Source organism: Oryctolagus cuniculus, chromosome 11 (genome assembly GCF_964237555.1).
Source record: "Oryctolagus cuniculus chromosome 11, mOryCun1.1, whole genome shotgun sequence".
Taxonomy (NCBI): Eukaryota; Metazoa; Chordata; class Mammalia; order Lagomorpha; family Leporidae; genus Oryctolagus; species Oryctolagus cuniculus.
Window position 1 is genome coordinate 16,574,221 of NC_091442.1, and position 19,922 is coordinate 16,594,142.

Below are 19,922 nucleotides of genomic sequence, written 5' to 3' on the forward strand. Positions count from 1 at the left end.
CCTTATTGTGAGTAGGCTCCAGAGCCCTGCAAGAGGTGAGGGTGAGTTATGCAAAGGGTGTGGTCCTAGTTGTCCATCTCCTTGCTGGGGAGATAGACGGGGTGTCAAGGAAAGGGAAACTCTATGAACAAATGCTTTCCATTGCGAAGTTTTTTAAGTTAACTCTTCTCTCCTGCTGTCAGGGTTTCCCTACTGAAGGTGTCTCTTCACTTTCCAAATGAACCTAAATAACGTGCTACAACTACTTCTTTTGAGCTGGAGATCTGACATTTGGGGAGCTGTTCTCATTTAGGTACAGTTTCATCACTATCAGCAAACTGAAAATAGCATGCTCTCCAATAACTGTATACTCTAGAGACTGTCGAGAATAAAGTTACTATCAGAAAGAAAAGAAACACCCAGTTTAGTGTTTCTTTGCCCCACCCCTTCCTAAAGTGCTTCTATCAGGGAAAGGAAGGTTGTACAACTTAAAAGTGCTGTTCTACCCTCCACCTCCTGGTCTGTGAAAGAGGCTGGATCCTCTGGCAAACTCATTTATCTGACAAGACGGTGTACACGGCTCTGGCTGCAATTGCGTATTCTTCTCTGAATGAAAGCTGCAGGTACAATGGGACCGAGGAATTTTCTGGGGGATGTTTGGGCATAATAACCCAAGTCATGTATGAACCATATGTTGACTGCACAGTGTAATCCAAAAAATATCCTTTGCTGTTTTTTTTGTGGCTTTACATGAGGATGGGTGAGATAGAGGCCGTCAGCCACCAAATCAAACAAGCACAAATGGCCCTGAATACGTTTTGCTGATTTTCAAGGAAAGGAGGAGGATAAGAGATAAAGGATACTGAACTCTGACCGAAATGTCCAGGCCTCTACTTTCGCTGCAGTTTGACCTTCATGGGTCACTTGCTTTCTCAGGCTTAGCACCCTCACCTGCAATCTGTTGAGTGTGGTTGAATTGACAAGAGGATTTTCAATAATTGAATTGGCAGGGTTACAGGCCAATGCTTATACAGATCTATGAGACTTGGTAGCATTCAAGTGGTCACAGCCCAGCGAAGGCCAGTTTTCTTGGCCATCCACAACTGCACAATTTCATGCCAATGATGAGTTGTGCATGAGGCCAGACTTATGGTTCTTCTTGATCCATCCCATCATAGAGAGCAGAGACCATAGAAACTGATGCTGTACATACTCAGTTGCAGCAGGCACTGTTTGAGAGGTTGGCTGAATAATAAAACTCACGTATTACTCACATGCACTCTGGACTTCCAGCTTCTCATGAAGATGTGAACATGAGCACCAGGCATGCTCACTGAGCTGTTGCTCCCCTCCACCTAGATATACAGTCATCCAAAGGCATCATATACTCACAACCCTGACCCTTTCACATTTCCTGACTGGCCTTCCTCCTGCTCAAGGAAATCCAGGGATGGCTTTCCCTATTGAGAGTGTCATGTTTCCTTGGGTCCCTCTGTAACCATTTCTCCTTAATGAAACAGTTCTGTGCCTCTGTCTTCACCCATGTTGCGCTTCTTAACCGAGCATCTTTTGCTGAGTGACCTGATCAAAGTGTGGTAGCCTGCCCCACCCTTTGTTCATAATCCATGTACTTGTTATATTATCTTTGAAAGGTTTGTTTGGGGCCTCTGCTGCTACCGTCTCATCACTTCACAGAAGTCTCCTTTGGGGCACTCTTTGGGCAATTGGTGCTTTGTCTTCCAATCAAAGCCAAGAGATTTGTGTAATGAACATCTTGTAGGAGGGAGCCTTCTAGAGGACCTGTGGTACAGTAAGCTAAGCTGCCATGTGCAATGCCAGCATCCCAAATCAGAGTGCTAGTCAGAGTCCTGGCCTCTCCACTTCTAATCCTGGCAATGCACCTGGGAGGTCAGTGAAGGATGGCCCAAGTAGTTGGCCTCTGCCACCCTAGATAGAGACCAAGAGAGATGGGAGACCAGTATAGAGCTCCAAATTGTGGCTTTGGCCTGGATCAGCCCCAGCCATTAGGACCATTTTGGGGGGGGGTGAACCAGTGAACCAGCAGATACAAGATTTTCCCTCTCTCTCTCTTCCCCTCACTCCCTCTCCCTCACCCCGATAAATTAATAAATTTTTTAAAAATATATGTTCTAAAAAGAGAATATTTATTCAAGAGAAGTAAAAACCATAGGCACTCAAGAGATGCAAAAATGTTATCTATTTTCAAAGGTTTTTAGCAAACTTTGACAAAGGAAACCTATACCTTTTTAACAGTTGATATTTAATAAAGGCTTAATCGTCATCTCTATTCACAGTCTAGTACCTTCTCATATCCTTCCAAGTTGAAAATAACAACACGATATCACCAGAGAGGAATGCAGTAGAATCACTGTTTATCTTGATTAGAGTTTCTGCATCTAGTCATGTTTGCTTTCATGCTTGTTTTCAGTTCTAATTCAATCTAATTTGATTCATTTGAACAAGCTTTCATTGATCACTTTCTGGGTGTCAGGCATCCAGCTGGGCAGTGTGAGTGTGGGGAGAGTGATTCGGAGACAAATAAGCCACAACTCCCACGTTCTAAAAGGTCACAGTCTAGCCAGCAAGACAGTAGTCCCATATCATGTTATTACAAAACCAAACAGATAGTGATTAGTGAGCTGTAGGGGAACTAATGAGGGAGATAACTCATCCGGACTAGGCAAGCCTGGACAGGTTGCATAAAGGAGGTGAAAGATAGGCTCAGCCTTTAGGGAAAAGCACCCTCAGGCAGAGGTGGGTAGAGAGGGAGAGCACTGCAGCCAGAGGAAGCAGGAATGGGATGGCATGGCGTGAGACCCGAATAGCATGCAGTCTGCAGAAGCTGGAGTGAGAAAGGTCTCACAAGAAGACCTTCTGAAAGGAAGTGTAGAAGCTAGCCACAAGGAGTTTCTAATGCGAGGGTGTAGAGTTTGGGTTGTATAATTCAGATGATGGAGAGCCTAAGAAAGTGCTTAAAGAGGGTCAATGCTCTATGATTAAAAAGATCAGTGGATGGACAGATTAACTGATTGAATAAATTAGACTCAGAGAGGCCAGGTGGGTTCAGGTAAGAGGTGGGAAGTTTCCAATCTATACATTATAATGGAAGGATATCGAGGAGGAGGAGGGCAGGTAGAAGAGCCTCACTGAGGCCGGTGCCGCGGCTCACTAGGCTAATCCTCCACCTTGCGGCGCCGGCACACCGGGTTCTAGTCCCAGTCGGGGCGCCAGATTCTGTCCCGGTTGCCCCTCTTCCAGGCCAGCTCTCTGCTGTGACCCGGGAGTGCAGTGGAGGATGGCCCAAGTACTTGGGCCCTGCACCCCATGGGAGACCAGGATAAGTGCCTGGCTCCTGCCATCGGATCAGTGCGCCGGCCGCGGCAGCCATTGGAGGGTGAACCAACGGCATAAAGGAAGACCTTTCTCTCTGTCTGTCTCTCTCTCACTGTCCACTCTGCCTGTCAAAAAAAAACACAAAAACAAAAACAAAAACAAAAACACCTCACTGAAGTTGACCCAACAGGGCCTGTTGACTAGAGGAGGAAAGTTAGGAACCAAGGGCAAGCTCAAGACTTAGAATCTGGCCACTTTCTTATATCTTCACGAAAAGAAGAAATGGAGGATGAGGAGCAAGTGGGTTTTCAGAGCTTAGGGCTGGAGTGAGTTTTTGGCTAAGTCCAGCATGAACGGGCTTCGCGGCACCCAAACAGAAACAGGTTTCTTCAAACTAGTGTATCTGAGAATCTGAAACTCGGAAGGGAGATTTGTCTGTGGACTGAAGTGAGGATGATGTGTCCATACAGGGGAAGCTGTTCGGACACTATGGGAACTTAGGGGCTCATCCTGCCAGAACTGCTCACTCACCTCTTGTTTTCCTGTCCAGTGTTTATCAACTGGTTGTCAAGGAGGAGCGACTTCAGAAGTCACGGAGAGCAGCTGACATCGTTGAGTGCTTTTCTGTCCCAGTGAGCTACAGGAATGCCTCCAGCCTTGATTCTCTGCACTACTTTGCTGCTGAATTGAAGCCTGCCAACTTGCCCGTCACTCAGCCATTTACAGTAGGTGACAACAAGACATATAATGGCTACTGGAACCCTCCTCTCTCCCCACTAAAAAGCTACAGCATCTACTTCCAGGCTCTCAGCAAAGCAAATGGAGTAAGTATAGCCCTTCCTTGCCAGTTTGTATCTTTCCTTTATCAAATTAGAACGTGGCATGGCTTTAGAGCAGAGGTGGACAAACTCAGGCCTCTGGGCCACGTCCAACCCCATGCCTTTTTAAATGAATTTTTAAAAATAGGGCTGTGCCTGTGAATTTACATTTTATATTTACGTAACTGATGTATAAAATTGGAGTCGAGCAATTACAACAAAGACCGTGTAAGCCTAAAGCCCTAAAATATTTGCTGTATGGACATTTACAGAAAAAGTTTGAGACTTTGTTAGAGTATGGAGAAAGTACTTCACTTGAGCAAATCACATGGCCTGTCCGAGTCTTAATTTTTTCTTTTGTAGTAATGATACTATCAATTTGCTACCTATGAATTCACTAAACATCTTTTAGTTGATTAGTAAACATTACCTCCCTTCATCATTATCACTGATCACATTCAAAAATAGTTTTTTTTCCCAAAAAGCAAAGTAAATATTTGTCAATCATGAAAAGCTCATCCAGCACCTCCCTGCCTTCTACTCCACCCCCCCCCCAGAATACAATGCTTCAATCCGTATTACAGTATCACAGTTAATTGTTGATAGTGCTTATTCTTGAATACCCACAGTGACAGAGAACTTGGTTTGTTGATCTTTGGGTAGGCATGGTAGGAGTTGTGGCTCTAAGGAAGATTTTTAACGTACTTACTGAAATATCTCTTTTATGGTAGCTTCTACACATTGCTGTTGATCTACACTCTCAAGGGCCTATGAAACCCTCAGCTGGTGTTCTTTCGGTTACATATGATCTCTTCTGCCACCTACCTCCTGGTACAAACACACCCATCTGGTGTTCTTTTCTGCAAGCTGAATACCGTCAGCTCCTCTCATCACACAAGTTTGTATTTTCCGTTCAGGATGCTTTTGTGGACACACTCCACAAGTGCTGTATTTCATTCAGTATATATCAGTAGGCATCTAATGAGCACTGACATATCCCAGGCCCTGTGGTTTTTATTAGGTTATGCAGTTTATTCCTTTTAAGAGCTTATAGAAATGAAAGGGAGCCTATGCCATGTTGTGCAGTGTATATGGAGAACTGAGATACTTGCTGGAGAAGGAAAGGCTGAGAAAAAAAAAAAAGACTTGATGAAGTGTGGTAGAGGCAGCCTGTTCTGGCTCTGGGTGGCCAAGAGAGAGTTTAGTTTGTTGGTAGCAGTCATTGCCTTTTGAGAAACCTGGATTGAGGAACTAATTAACATTTAGAATGTCCACATACCCATTTAAATTCCACTTTGATATTTCAGTTCTGCATTTATTACTGGTTCAAGCAACACTCCTCACAGCAAGTATAAAAGTACAAAGAGAAGCCGCCAGACTGCCTTCCACCTGTCCATCTGCTCTTCCCTCTGCACGAAACACTCTGGTGTACAGAGCAGGAAGACACAAAGATCGGCAGAAGCATGTGGGGGCCCTTCTTGTTCTCAGTCCTCTGCATCCCACGCTGGCCAGTATACTAGTTCAGCCCAACTCTCTGATCAGCTGTGCCTTTCCCCATTCTTGGCATGTATCACAAGATGTGGTTGAGTTCCCATACTAGAAGAATTGATTGCATTCAGTTAACCCTATACAACATTCTTAACTGAGAAAATCACAGCACCTAGCAGTAGACAAGTCTGTAGGTGCCAGCAAATTTATGCTAGAAGGAGTTTCCCCAGCTCAAGCATGACTGGCCCAGAGCAGAATGGTAGGTAAGGCAGAAATCTGTTGGAGGTTTCTCTGTCCAAACATCACATCATAGACAGAGACTTCCCTTTCAAGACATGGGCTTTTGTCATTGGAAAAAAAAAAAAAACACAAAAACTCAGACCCCATGAAGCTGCCTTGTCTTGAAAGTAGTTTCTGCTACTCTTTCCAGGATGAACAGGCTCATTTCGTTTCTTACGCCTTCTTTCCTATACCATGCACACTCTCCGTTTGGAACTAAGATTCCCTGTAATGCCACAGAAGCAAGAATAGAATTGAATGAGTGCTTATGCCAGGTATCTTGGAGGTGCAGTTGGCCTCACAGGAACAGAAAGGAAAACCAGTTGGAGCTGAGCATACACAGGATTGTGTTTTTCTGGCAAGGAAAAAACTTCATGTAGATTGAAGTTACTGACTTAGCATTGAATTTTACTGAAAGGAGTTGGGTGAAAAGATCATAGGAAAAGCCATTCTCGGCCTAAAAAAATCTCTGTCTGGCCCCTCTCAGATTTCTCTGTTTCTTAAAAGGCAGTAGACAATGCAGTTAAGCCTGGAGGATTTGAGGGAGAAACGGTTATAACCCACAAATTCCTTGTCGCTGTTGTGCAGGTACATCAGAAAGACATTCTCAGTATCTGGGTTTGCTTGTTTCAGGGTGGTTGTGAGCCAGGTTAAATCATTCACTATCAGCCAGTGTAACTCTTCCCTATCCTACCTGCAACTTTACTCAAGACAGAGTGAAAGAATTTTGGGTCTAGATATCTTTATTCTATTGATGTTAAGGATGATTTGTCAGCTTTGCAGTGTGGCTTTGAATGCAGCCTTTATAATCATACTGCCCCTGTATAAAACCCTAGGAGCTGTGCAACTTTTAGATGTTGAAATAGTTAGAAATACTTGATTAGTTAAGGAAACAACTACTATGCGTGTACTATATGTCAAAAAGGCATTTTCTTAAGTGCTAGCAGTAAAGCAGTAAGGCAAATGAGCCAAAATCTCCGTCTTCATTATGTTTACATTCTAGAAGGGGAGAGACCAAAAATAAATAACTGAAGTAGCATGTCAAATGATCATTAGTCATAGGAATGCAGATGTCACTCATTAAAGTTAGTTCATTGCATGAAGATCAAGCCATGTCGTAACCTCTACATGGTATGTGAATGTGGACTATTCTAATCCAGCCTCTGAACACTGTAGAGAACTCGTGACGTGCATTTTAAGGCATGACACTCAGGATCCTGTAAGGCATTTTCACACAGTGTGAGCCGCTCACAGACACATGTGCTGGAAATCTCACATTTACCCACTGAAGCTTTCTTAAACACAGCAAAGGTAGTTCCCTTTGTGGGAGCACTGTCCTTGGTACTGAATCCTCAGCACCTGTACTGGGGGGAAGCAGGCCATATCATGACCATTTGTTTGGACAAGGGTTGGATGAGCTTGTTTTTTTAACTTTTATTTAATGAATATAAATTTCCAAAGTACAGCTTATGGATTACAATGGCTTCCCCCCCGCCATAACTTCCCTCCCACCCGCAACCCTCCCCTTTCCCTCTCCCTCCCCCCTTCCATTCACATCAAGATTCATTTTCAATTCTCTTTATATACAGAAGATCAGTTTAGCATATATTAAGTAAAGATTTCAACAGTTTGCACCCACATAGAAACACAAAGTGAAAAATACTGTTTGAGTACTAGTTATAGCATTAAATCACAATGTACAGCACATTAAGGACAGAGATCCGATGAGGAGTAAGTGCACAGTGACTCCTGTTGTTGACTTAACAAATTGACCTCTTGTTTATGGCCTCAGTAGTCACCCTAGGCTCTTGTCATGAGTTGCCAAGGCTATGGAAGCCTTTTGAGTTCACCGACTCTGACCATATTTAGACAAGGTCGTAGTCAAAGTGGAAGTTCTCTCCTCCCTTCAGAGAAAGGTACCTCGTTCTTTGATGACCTGTTCTTTCCACTGGGATCTCACTTGCAGAGATCTTTCATTTAGGTTTTTTTTTTTTTTTTTTTTTTGCCAAAGTGTCTTGGTTTTCCATGCCTGTAATACTCTCACGGGCTTTTCAGCCAGATCCGTGTGCCTTAAGGGCTGATTCTGAGGCCAGAGTGCTGTTTAAGACATCTGCCATTCTATGGGTCTGCTGTGTATCCCACTTCCCATGTTGGATCTTTCTCTCCCTTTTTTATTCTATCAGCTAGTATTTGCAGACATCAGTCTTGTTTATGTGATCCCTTTGACTCTTAGTCCTATCATTATGATCAATTGTGAACTGAAATTGATCACTGGGACTAGTGAGATGGCATTGGTACGTGCCACCTTGATGGGATTGAGTTGGAATCCCCTGGTATGTTTCTAAGTCTACCGTTTGAGGTAAGTCAGCTTGAGCATGTCCCGAATTGCAATCTCCCCTCTCTCATTCCCACTCCTATATTTAACAGCGATCACTTTTCAGTTAAGTTTCAACACTTAAGAATAACTGTGTATTGATTACAGTATTCAACCAAAAGTATTAAGTAGAACAAACAAAGAAAAAATACTAAGAGGGATAATGTATTAAGTTGTTCATCAACAGTCAGGGCAAGGGCTGATCAAGTCACCGTTTCTCATAGTGTTCATTTCACTTTAACAGGTTTCCTTTTTGGTGCTCAGTTAGTTGTCACTGATCAGGGAGAACATAAGATATTTGTCCCTTTGGGACTGGCTTATTTCACTCAGCATAATGTTTTCCAGATTCCTAACAGGGATCACTTTTCAGTTAAAATTTAAACACCTAAGAATAATTGTGTGTTAATTACAGAGTTCAACCAATGGTGCTAGAACAAAAAAAATACTAAAATGGATAAAGTATTACATTGTACATCAACAGTCAGGACAAGAGCTGATCAAGTCACTGTTTGAAGTGCCCTGCAATATAGAGCAGAAGCCAAAAGAGAAATCTCCAATAAGGCGTTCTTGGCAGGGTTTCAGCTTGATCACTGCAATTCTCTGGAGTGAAAGGAAGTTGATTCCTTTGTGGAACAGGTAAAATTACTATAACTTTTTCCTTAGATAAAACCAAATTATGTATTCTTAATTCTACCCTCTTGGCCACTTGTATTGATTTGAACAAATCAAATCTTTCTTTCCCATGTCAGCCTTTCAGAGGAAATATAATAGTACTGGCTACCCAACTCTGGCCACCCAACTCTTTTCTCATTGATATTTAATATGCAGTTACTTCTTTTATTTCTCACATGGCTTGATTTATAGATCATTTTCATCCTACTTTCTCTTCTGTGTGACATACAGACTCTTTTTTCCTTAAATTAGGATCCCCAGAACCTAGGACTGTACTTCAGATATGGTTAGTCCAGGCCTGCTGTATTTTAACTACTTCTCCTAAGACATTTTTTTCCTCATACATTCCAAGGTACTTTTTCACTTTGGGGCCTTGACACAGCTGTTATTTTATCTGAATATCCCTTTCCTTCATTGTTTTTCAGGCATCTGTTTCAGTGTCACAACCTCTGAGAACTTCCTACACATATTATCCCAGAGTAACTCACAATAGTACTGACTACTAAAGATTAGCCCATTTTTATAACACTGGATATATTCTTTGTATTTTTTATTTTGTTTAAGGAATAGAGCTTCATGCATTTAATGTACACAATTTGGGAAAATGACACTTCCCTCCCCACCTCCTTCCCGCCCCTGCTCCTCCTTTCTTCCACCTCCCTCTTGCTTTCCCATTCTTATTTTTTATAGAGATCAATTTTCAGCTAATTTTTATACTTATAAGATTAACCCTACCCCACGTAGAGAGTTCACCAATTAGTATGAAGAATAAAAAGAAGTAAAAAACAAAACAAGAAAAACATTGTTCCCTGACCGTCAAGGGATGGGCTGTTGAAAATCATCACATCTCAGAGTAACAGTTTCACTCCTATAGATTACACTCTAAGTACTCTATTAGTTACCACATATCAGAGAGAACACTGAATATATTTGTGATTGCACATTTTTTGGGTACCACATGTCTCTCTTACCTCACTGAGAGCCCCATGCCGAGTATAATGTTTAACACATAATAGACAACAGTCATTTGATGAATGAATGCATGAATGAGGATGTGAACTCTGTCTTGTGGTCTGTGGCTCTCAGTTTCCTTGCTTGTAAGTTGAAATAGTAGCACATATTTTACACAGTCATTTTGAGGATTGAATGAGAAAGGATCTTGAGTAGTGATAAGCATCAAATAAGTGGCAGTGCAGTCTAAATTTCCATTCAGTATAGATTGGGAGATACGGTTCTGTGCCATTTTCAACAAGATACATTAGCCCAAAGGGTTCTTCCTTCCATCTTACTAGTAAGACTTTTCTCCCAGATGTCTCCTTTCTGAAGCTTCAGTCTCCTGGGCAGTCTTGATTTCCTCCAGATCCTCCAAATGGTACCCAGAGTAACTGTCTCCGTTGTAAACAGCGGGTGGGTGCAGTTTGCATTTTTTTTTTCCCACTCGTCCCAGAATGAGGTCTGCTGAATCTACTGTTCCCTGCATCGCCACCACCATTAGCCATGATTGTGAAGTTGAAAAGACCATAATTAACGGTTGGATGCAGAACTAGTGTAGAGAATTCACGCAAATATCCATCAGAAGCCACCTTTTGTTGAGCAACGCTGTTATACATGTCCTATTTATGCAGAAAAAAAACTCTTTCCATGCCATATCCTTCTCATCATGCTGGGGTTCATTTAACCTGGATTATGCCTCTTCCAAATGCTGATCTAAATAAAAGAAGTAGGAAGTAGAAGAGGAATTTTTCTCTTTCTCTGACATCCTTTTCCAACTCTTGAACTCAATTGCCTCTTGAGAGCAGTTGGACACCAGATGCTATGTTGAATGGATTACCATGTTTTCAGTGCAATCACATTGTAATAGTTGGGATGATCTAGCTGTGGCTGGGTTAAAAAAAAATTTGTGTCTCAGAATGAATTGGAAGAAATAATTTTAGTTGTGTCCAAGTGCTATTAAAAGAATGTTTGCACATGGACGATTTTTCTGGGGGCACACTGGGATAGAAAGAACTGAGAGTTGGACATCAGACAGACTTGGCTTTGAGTTGTGGCTGATCTCAGCTATGGGTGCTTGTACAGGTGACTTAACCATTCAAGATACATGGCATAACTAGTGATCTACCTCTCAAAAACTTGGGGAGAGTAAGTAAGAGAGTGTATATAAAAGCATCTTTGATAACATCACAGCTGTAATATTTGTTCTCCCTTTTCTGTTCTCCTGAGTCTTCTCCTAAGAGGGAGGTTGTTGGAGCTTACTTACCTGAGTAAGCATATCACAGTTTTCTCAGGAGACTTCATATGAAAACACATACCGTCCTACCTCTGGAGGATCAGGACTCACGTCTATCCCAGCTGTTAACTGTTTTGACTCACCTGTGACTCATGCCCGGGTTTATTACTTTAACTCCTCATACATGGTTTCAAGTTTAATATTTGCTCTTGTTCATCTTGTTCAATCTTAATTTTAAAGCTTTTATTTATTTGAAAGAGAGAGAGAGAGAATGAATCTATCCACTGCTTCACTTCCCAAATGCACACAGTAGCTGTGGGTAAGCACCACTGAAGTCATGGACCAGAAAATCAATCCAGGTCTTTGACTTGGGTGGCAGGGACCCAAGCATCTGAGTGATCACCTGCAGCCACCCAGGGTGTACATTACCAGAAATCTGGAATCAGAAGCAGAACCAGAATTCAAACTTAGGCACTCTAATATGGATGTGGCCCTTCCAAGTAATATCTTTACCATTGCACTAAATGCCCAACTCAGCTCCTGTTGAATTTTTTTTACATAATTGAGCCTATATTTTATGTATTTTTGGTATGATGTTGTCGTTTCCATTCAGTGTCCTGGTTCTCTTGTTAGTTCAGTAGCTGTTTACATGTCATTATAACCACGGAATGAGGAGCTGTTAGAGACACTAGCTCAAGAAGTTTGGAGTTAAGATCACAAACATCGTATGGCACAAGGGAGTTCGTCAGAAAATCCCAATATTGGTTAGGATAGGGGCCAGCACTGTGGTGCAGCGGGTTAATGCCCTGACCTGAAGTGCTGGCATCCCATTTGGGCACCGGTTCAAGACCTGGCTACTCCACTTCCCAACTAGCTCTCTGCTATGGCCTAGGAAAGCAGTAGAAGATGGCCCAAGTCCTTGGGCCCCTGCGCCTATGTGGGAGACCTGGAAGGAGCTCCTGGCTTCGGATCAGCGCAGCTCCAGCCATTGCAGCCAACTGAGGAATGAACCATCAGTGGAGGACCTCCCTCCCTCCCTCTCTCCCTCCCTCCCTCCCTCTCTCCCTCCCTCCCTCCCTCCCTCTCTCTCTCTCTCTCTCTCTCTCTCTCTCCCTCTCCCTCTCCCTCTCCCTCCCCCTCTCCCTCCCTCCCTCCCTTCCTCGCCTCCCTCCCCTGTCTCCCCTCTCTCCCCTCTCTCCCTCTCTATTTGCCTCTCTTCTCTGTGTGTAACTCTGACTTTCAAATAAATAAATAAATCTTTAAAAATATTGGTTAGGATAAAGTATTCTGTTTTAACAAATAACAAAATCTTAAGAGTTTACCTCAACATATATTTTTCCATATCCCGAATGGGGCTGTGGAAAAGCTCTGTCATGGGTACTCAGGGACTGGGAATGATGGAAAGGTCATCTTAATGCAATCACCTAGTCAGAGAATGAGAAATGTGGCAAATAGAGCACTGGCTCTAAAAGTCTCCACACAAAGGGATGTGCAGCACAGTTCCATTCCATTTTCCATGACTAACCATGCAGCTGTGCTTAGCTCCAAAAAGAACAGGGCAGCTAACTCTGCCTACAAAGAGAAGCGGAATATTTGAGCAAGCTCCCAATGACCAACACACTTCCCCACATTGGCGAATCTTTCCCTTCAAGTTCTCATCATCTCAGACCCATTCGTGAAGAAACTTCAATTCCTGTCACATATCCTGAGGACTTTTCTATTACTGAGCACCTGCTGTGTCTCAGACCCTAAGCAACTGCGTCCACCTCCACTGCTTCTTCGATTGGTCTCACATAGTGACTCCTGTTCTGTTAAGGGGTAGATGAACTGCCAAAAGCTCCTTGGAATCTCACAGTTTTGTTACTTCATGCCATAGGAAGGGTTTTAGTATCAGTATTTGTTCTGAGCGTGTGTGGAAGTATGATAAAGATAAGTCTGACACTCGCAAAGCCACTGTTCTACTATAAAAGGCAGTGGTTCTGCCAAGGGTTCCTCTGAAGTAGGATTGAGGGGATTGGCTATCTTTACAATTGTTCCAACCATAAGTGATCGAGCCAAGGTTCCAAGAAGCTATGAACCAAAGGCTCCCACATACCTTTGGCTGACTTGTCACCACAGTCCTTTTCAAGGAACATAGTTCTGGCTGTTGTTAGCTCTGCATCTGTGAGGGTAGAGTAAGACTGGACTGGACATTTAGCATCCAGGGCCATTACCATACATCTCCATCATCAGTTTGGGAATTCTTTGCCTGGTAAATGCCCCTTTCTGGTTCTTGTCTGTCACCAGAGCGTAGTCCAGGCCCCATCAGCCTTCTCTGGCCTCTTTTCCAGTCCTCGGTGAATTCTCTTTCCTGGTGCTCGCCCTAATCCTCAGGCATCTCTGTGCCCAGGTTTCTATTCCACTGATTGAGATTTTTTTCATGTTCTCTTAAAACTTCTGAACCTCTGTTGGAGCTCCTCACGTAAGAGAGAAATTCCCTAAGTGTCACCTTGTACAAATACCAAGATGAGTTCTCCCAAGTTGCTAATTTATTTTTTCATTCACAATTCCTACAGATTTTATTATCCTGGTATGAGACCTGAGGGAGCAAGAACACTTTCAATGCAAAAATACTTTAAACTCATTTGGAGAAGGAGATGAAGGTTACCCAAATGTTGACAGCAAATAATCTTGTCAACCTGAGCCTTGAGGCATCAGTACTCAGGCCCCAGTCCCAAAAAGGCTCATGAAAGTAGCAGCCTAATTTTCCACATAGCAGGATCTCTGTCCTCCATCAAGACACTCCAAAATGAGGGGCCCAATGAAGCTTGGTCTAATTACCCAAAATATTGGAGAAAAGGTGAGGAGACCTCTGAATGTGGAAACTGAATCTTTGGATTTAAGAACTATCCCTGCCATTTCTCAGCTACTTGCCATGAATACTGCTTGCCAAGCCTCAGTTTCCCCATCTGTCAAATGGGAATGAGATGTGACCTCCCTAGCTGACTGGCATCTTTTTAGAAATAAATAAAATATGTAATAGCTCTTTGCAAACTCATAAGAACTTTAAATGAAGGTATAGTTGTTTACACACACACATGCACAGAATATCTTCAGAAAGTTCACAGAAAATGTATATTATAAAAAGATACTATGTAGACTTAAAACTTTGTTTTGCACAAAAAAATTTTGGTTTTTTGAGAAGCAGAGATTCAGAGACAGAGACAGAGTGCCCATCTGCTGGTTCATTTGCTAAATTCCTGCAATGACTGGAGCCGGGCCAAGCTGAACCTGGGAGTCAGGAACACAATCCAGGTCGTCCATGTGTATGCCAGGAACCCAATGACTTAAGCTATCACTGCCGCCTGCCAGGGTTTCCTTAGTGGGAAGCTAGAAGCTGACATCCTGATAGTGGTTTATAAGCATCCAAACTAGTTCTAATCCAGTAGACCAAACACCTGCCCCAAACTTTTTTTAATTCCGTTTTCCTATGAATTTTTTTGAAGTTCTCTCTTGTATGTACATATTAGCATATATTGTATACACATAAATGTTTTAGGAGTATACATCTACATGTGTTTATATGCATACATATTTTTGGGTACATATTCAGTTAAAATTTTAAAATGAGCTCAATATTCTTATAGTGGTGTCGCTCCCCCTCCTCGTGGAGGAACGACACAGGACCCTGCGCTGTTCTTTTGTCTGCTCGGCCCTCCCCGGGTTTGCTGCTGGTTCTTCCCGGGTTGGCTACTATCCCTTCCACCTCCGTGGAAGGGCAGTTCCCCCTGGCCACATTCCCCACTTCCGCAGGGGAGCGGCACACCGCCGGCCGGCTTTCTCAGGGGCTGCACGGGTTCCCTTAGATGTTCCCCATAGATGTTCCCGGTGCATGCCGTCTCTCTCCTCCTTTATAGTCCTCCTCCGCCAATCCCAACTCGGCTGCCCACACGCCGAGTACGCTGCTCTCCAATCAGGAGCAAGTCCTACAGTTTATTGGTTGAACTGGAGGCAGCTGTGTAAAAGCTGTTTACTTCTCTCCCAGCGCCATATTGTGGGAGAGCAGATGCATAGAATAAGTCTTAATTCCAGTAACTCAGTCCCGTCCGGTTTGCTCCCCACATAGTGGTAGATAACCATTATCAAAAGCTTATTATAGGCAGTTAATGAAATGGTTTGCTATCTGTACAGCTTAAGTTTCTTAGAATCCAAGGCAAAAAGTAGCATGTAGCAGACTCGCTTAGATTTTCTGACTTGATAGAAAGAAGCATATATATTTTTCATGAGTGATACTAAAGGAAAGATATCAATATATCCATGCATGAGGGGCCCTGAGGAGATGCTGGTCAGCATCATAAAAACGTCTCAGCTCATTCAGTACTGTTCTGTATCAACCCGGTGATGGTTAAACTTTTAGAATGTAGTGGAGCCATTTGCACTCAAGGATTCTGTTTCTCTTGCTATAAAATGGCGTTAATGCTACTAACCAATGCTATCATATAAGATTAATTACATAAGATGAATTAATTCTCTGACATGCTTTCCCTCAGGATTTTTGATGACTACGCCTTATATGGGGTCTTTCCTGTTACTCAGATTGGCACTGACCAGCGATGTGACCTTAGGCAAATGACAACCTCTCTCAGTCTCTTTGTTGGAAAAGTATGATGCCCCCACTGTCAGCTGTAAGAATTTTTGTAAACATTAAATGAAGATGTTCATGAAGAAATGCTTACCTTAGTAATTTACATGCACAAAAAATCCCACCCCATTACTGTCAGCTTTCAGTATGAAAATATCACAGGTAGCACACATGGGACAGAGACATTTAGGAAGGAACACGCAAAATCTAGGGGGACATAGACTTTTTAAACCCATATCTGAACAAATGTCAAACATGATGTAGGAGGAGGGAATCCAGGACAGAGGAAGAAAATCCGTGAAGTTCAGGGGATGCAGACATGCCAGTTGACACACTGGATGCATGAAGAAGGAAGAGGCTGTGATTTCAAAGGAAGTTTTAAAATGTTGGACTAAGAGAGGAATAGAGAAAAAGGACAAGTCTTCTACAGGTCCTCCTTGGACTCTGAATTTTGATTAAGTTTCATATTTTACAATATGGTCCCCATTGTGTAAACCCATACACTCAATTTATTGTGCTGCAAAGCTAAACACGTTAATGTGAATAAATCCTATGACAAGTAGTAAGCAATAATTTTTAAAAAAGTTCATCCTCTGCGAACCTATCCCTTAGAATTTCCTATATCACTAACGTGTAGATTGCTCAACACCACATCAGCACCAAGTCCTGTTAGTCTACATTCTAAAGTTCTCCCAACCTATTCACTTTCCTCACCTCCAGTGCCACCAGCCTATTCCTGAAAATATTTCTTGCCTGGACAGCTTCAGCAGTCTTGTAACTTTTCTTTCCATATCCATGACTGCTTTCCTCGAACCATTTGCATCCACAGCAGGTGTAAACTGGTACTATATGTATTGTCATTTAATGCATGAGCAAACCAAGACTCTCAGGCTGTTATTTGCCAAATCACAATCCATAAGCAAGATATTGAGCTGGGTTTGAATCTATGAATACGAAAGAGCAGACAGTCCTATGCATTTAGTGCCCTGCTTCATGCTGGGTCTTAGCTCTACAAAGTGGCTTTGAAGAGGAACATGGCTGGAATGGAATGAGTAGGAGTCTCTGAAAGGTCCCAAGTCCTCCCCAGGACCACACTTCTCTCTTTGTCCCTGGTCAGCCTCAATCCCTCTGCTCAATCTTGAAACACCTGTTGGCCCTGCCATTAACATCAACAAATAGCGAGAAGCTATACTAATAACAATTATCATAATAAATTGGCCTTTGATTACATCTGACACCTGAGAATTCCAAAGACTTCACAAACATCAATTAGTAATTACAGCTCAATGGATTGCTTACAGACGGCAGGGATCATTAAGGGCAGATAAGAGCTGTTCAGGGAAGCATGAAGGGCAGCTCTGGCTTAGGTTGGTTGAGATCTGGATGTCTCTGGCTCCTCATGAAAGCTCTCAGCCACTCTCCGTGAGGCCCAGAGGAACTGTACTTCTGACATCCCAATTAAAGGATAATTTGTAGAGCCAATCTGTACCCTCAAGGTCCTGTTGCTGGGGAATGGGAAGCATGCAATGTAGTTTGGAAGGCAGCTTATAGATTGCCCAGTTCCCTTCTTTTGGCAGAAAAACAAACTGAAGTCCAGTATGGGAAGCGATTTGCCCAAGATAAGAGCCATGGTTTAAACCCAGTCTTGCAACCCCCTATGCTTTTGTTTGAGTCTACAAATTGCGCCTTCATTGGTCATACTCTTCTATGTGAGGAGATATTGATGCTGATAATAATAATCCAATTATCATTTATTGAGGATGTGCTCTGAGTCAGTGAATGGATATACAGATAAATAAGATGTATCCCCTGCCCTCAGGGAACCCACACTCCTCTGGAAAAGACAGTCATGAAAACGAATGTGTACAATAAACCTTAGCAGGAATCAAGCGGTGGAAGGCAGTTCACAGCTATAAGCCGGGAGCTGGAGGGCTGTAGAGATGCTTAGGAACAGTGACATTGACACTGAATATTTAAAGCTGTCTGCATGCTTCAGACAGTGGGGCAGAGGGAAGGACGTGCCTGGCCAAGGAAATAGCCAATCAGAAGTCCCGTGGTTAGGAACTCTGTAGTTCACTTGGGAAGATTTAGTGGATTTTCTGGGGTATAGAAAGAAGGCCAGAGAGACAGAGAGACAGAGAGACAGAGAGGGAGAGAGGGAGAGAGGGAGAGAGAGAGAGACCAGATAATGGGGAGCCTGGCAGGCCATGCTGTGAGGCTTGGAATTCACTCTGTTGAAAGTAGGGAAAATTAAAAAATTATCTTGATAACTCCCAACATGAATTTATTATAAAGTATTGCACGTATACCTCTATGCATGCGTCAGGGCACTTGTGCGTGCACACAAGGTTTTGTTCACCCTAGGGAAATGTGCTGAGAAAATTGCTCCCATTCAGGGAATAAGAACACTGTGACTCAGAAAGATTAAAGATGAGGATGAAGAGATTTGTCCAGGGAATTTACCCAACCAATTAGAGACAACACTAAAATGTGGATGTCTCATTTCATTCATTATTTACAGCATGTTTACTACGTGTCAGAGATTACTTAGGAGAGAAAGACAGGCGTGTCTCCTCCTTTCATTTTGGTGGGGAGCATGGAAAGAGACCATTAGTAGCTATGCAAATAAATTTTAAATATTTTTTAATTTCAGAATGCTTGTAAATTTAGAAAACAAAAATTGTGACATACAACAAAGAATCCTCACATGTCCCATACTAGCTTTCCCTATTAATGTCTTACATTAGTGTGATGTTTTTGTCACAGTTAAACTACACCCTGCTTCCCCTATAGTTAGCTTCTCATATTAGTATGATGTATTTGTCATAATTAATGAGCCACAGGCAGCTTCCTCTGTTCACTGTTTTACATAGTAATGCACAAGAATTAATAAGAGTGACGTGATAGAGGGCAACTGAGGGGACTCATCAGAAGAGGATTCTTGGAGGAGGGGCCTTATAACAGAATGGAGTGCTGAGGAGGTGAAGGAAGACAGGGCACTCTGGGAGAAGGAAGATGGCCTAAGTGGGGCATGCTTGGGAAATATCTACAAGTTCAGTGTGTCTGAAGGGAGGAGCCATGATTGCTTGTGCAGGGCAGTGAAGATCAAGGGAGAGGAAGCAAGGTTATATCCTCTGTCCCCTGGGCTGGTGGGGAGTTCTAAACAAGAAATGGTGGGCCGGGCCTGAATCAGGTAAGTAAAAGATTACCCCACCTGATGTCTGGGGAGGGGTCCTTTCACGAGTATCCAGAAAACTGCAAGGAGTGGCCAGGAAGCTATCACAGTCATCCAGGCAGGAGATAGTGGAGGTTTGGACCATGCTGGTAACCGTGGAGACCAAGTAAACATGGTATATTTGGGATATGGAAAAATATATATGTCTTCACCTTCAAAATATATTACTATAGAGTATTTTAAATAGGTGTAGAAGTAAGGAAGATAACAAAAGGATCCCTATATCCCCATCATACAGCCTCCCTGGTGGTCAACCCCTCATCAATCTTTATTTCTTTTTAATGATTTATTTATTTATTTGAAAGTCAGAGAGAGGAAGAAAAAGAGAGATCTTCCATCTGCTGGTATGCACCCCAGATGGCCACAGTGACCAGGGGCCAGAGCCAGAAGCTTCATCAGGGTCTCCTATATGGGTGGCAGGGGCCCAAATACTTTGCCATCTTCTGCTGTTTTTCCCAGGCCATTAGAGGAAAACCGAATCAAAAGTGGAGCAGCAGGGACTTGAACTGGAAACCATGTGGGATGCCAGTGTCGCAGGCAACAGCTTTATCTACTAAACCAAACGTTAGCCACCATCAATCTTATTTTATCCTAACTTCATTCCACTGAATATTTTTAACTTTTTATTTCAAGGCAATTTCAAACTTAAAGTTTCAAGTACACTATGAAGAATGTTCATGTGCCCCCTGCCCAGATTCCCCAAGCGTAATTTTTTTTTTTTTTTTTTTTTTTTGACAGGCAGAGTTAGAGAGTAAGAGAGACAGAGAAAAAGGTCTTCCTTTTTCCGTTGGTTCACCCCCCAGTGGCCGCTACAGCCAGTGCATTGCGGCCGGCACGCCACGCCAATCCAAAGCCAGGAACCAGGTGCTTCCTCC

At 42.8% G+C, this 19,922-nt stretch overlaps 1 protein-coding gene across 12 annotated transcripts in view; it reads left to right on the top strand.

Moving 5' to 3' along the window:
• PTPRT (protein tyrosine phosphatase receptor type T) overlaps positions 1 to 19,922 on the top strand; it is a 1,128,555-nt gene that overhangs the window by 887,564 nt on the left and 221,069 nt on the right. For all 12 annotated transcript variants that reach the window (XM_070051826.1, XM_051846098.2, XM_070051827.1 and 9 more), the window contains exon 12: positions 3,884 to 4,157. In XM_070051826.1, the coding sequence (XP_069907927.1) occupies positions 3,884 to 4,157 (274 nt within the window). The remainder of the gene's footprint in view (positions 1 to 3,883; positions 4,158 to 19,922) is intronic.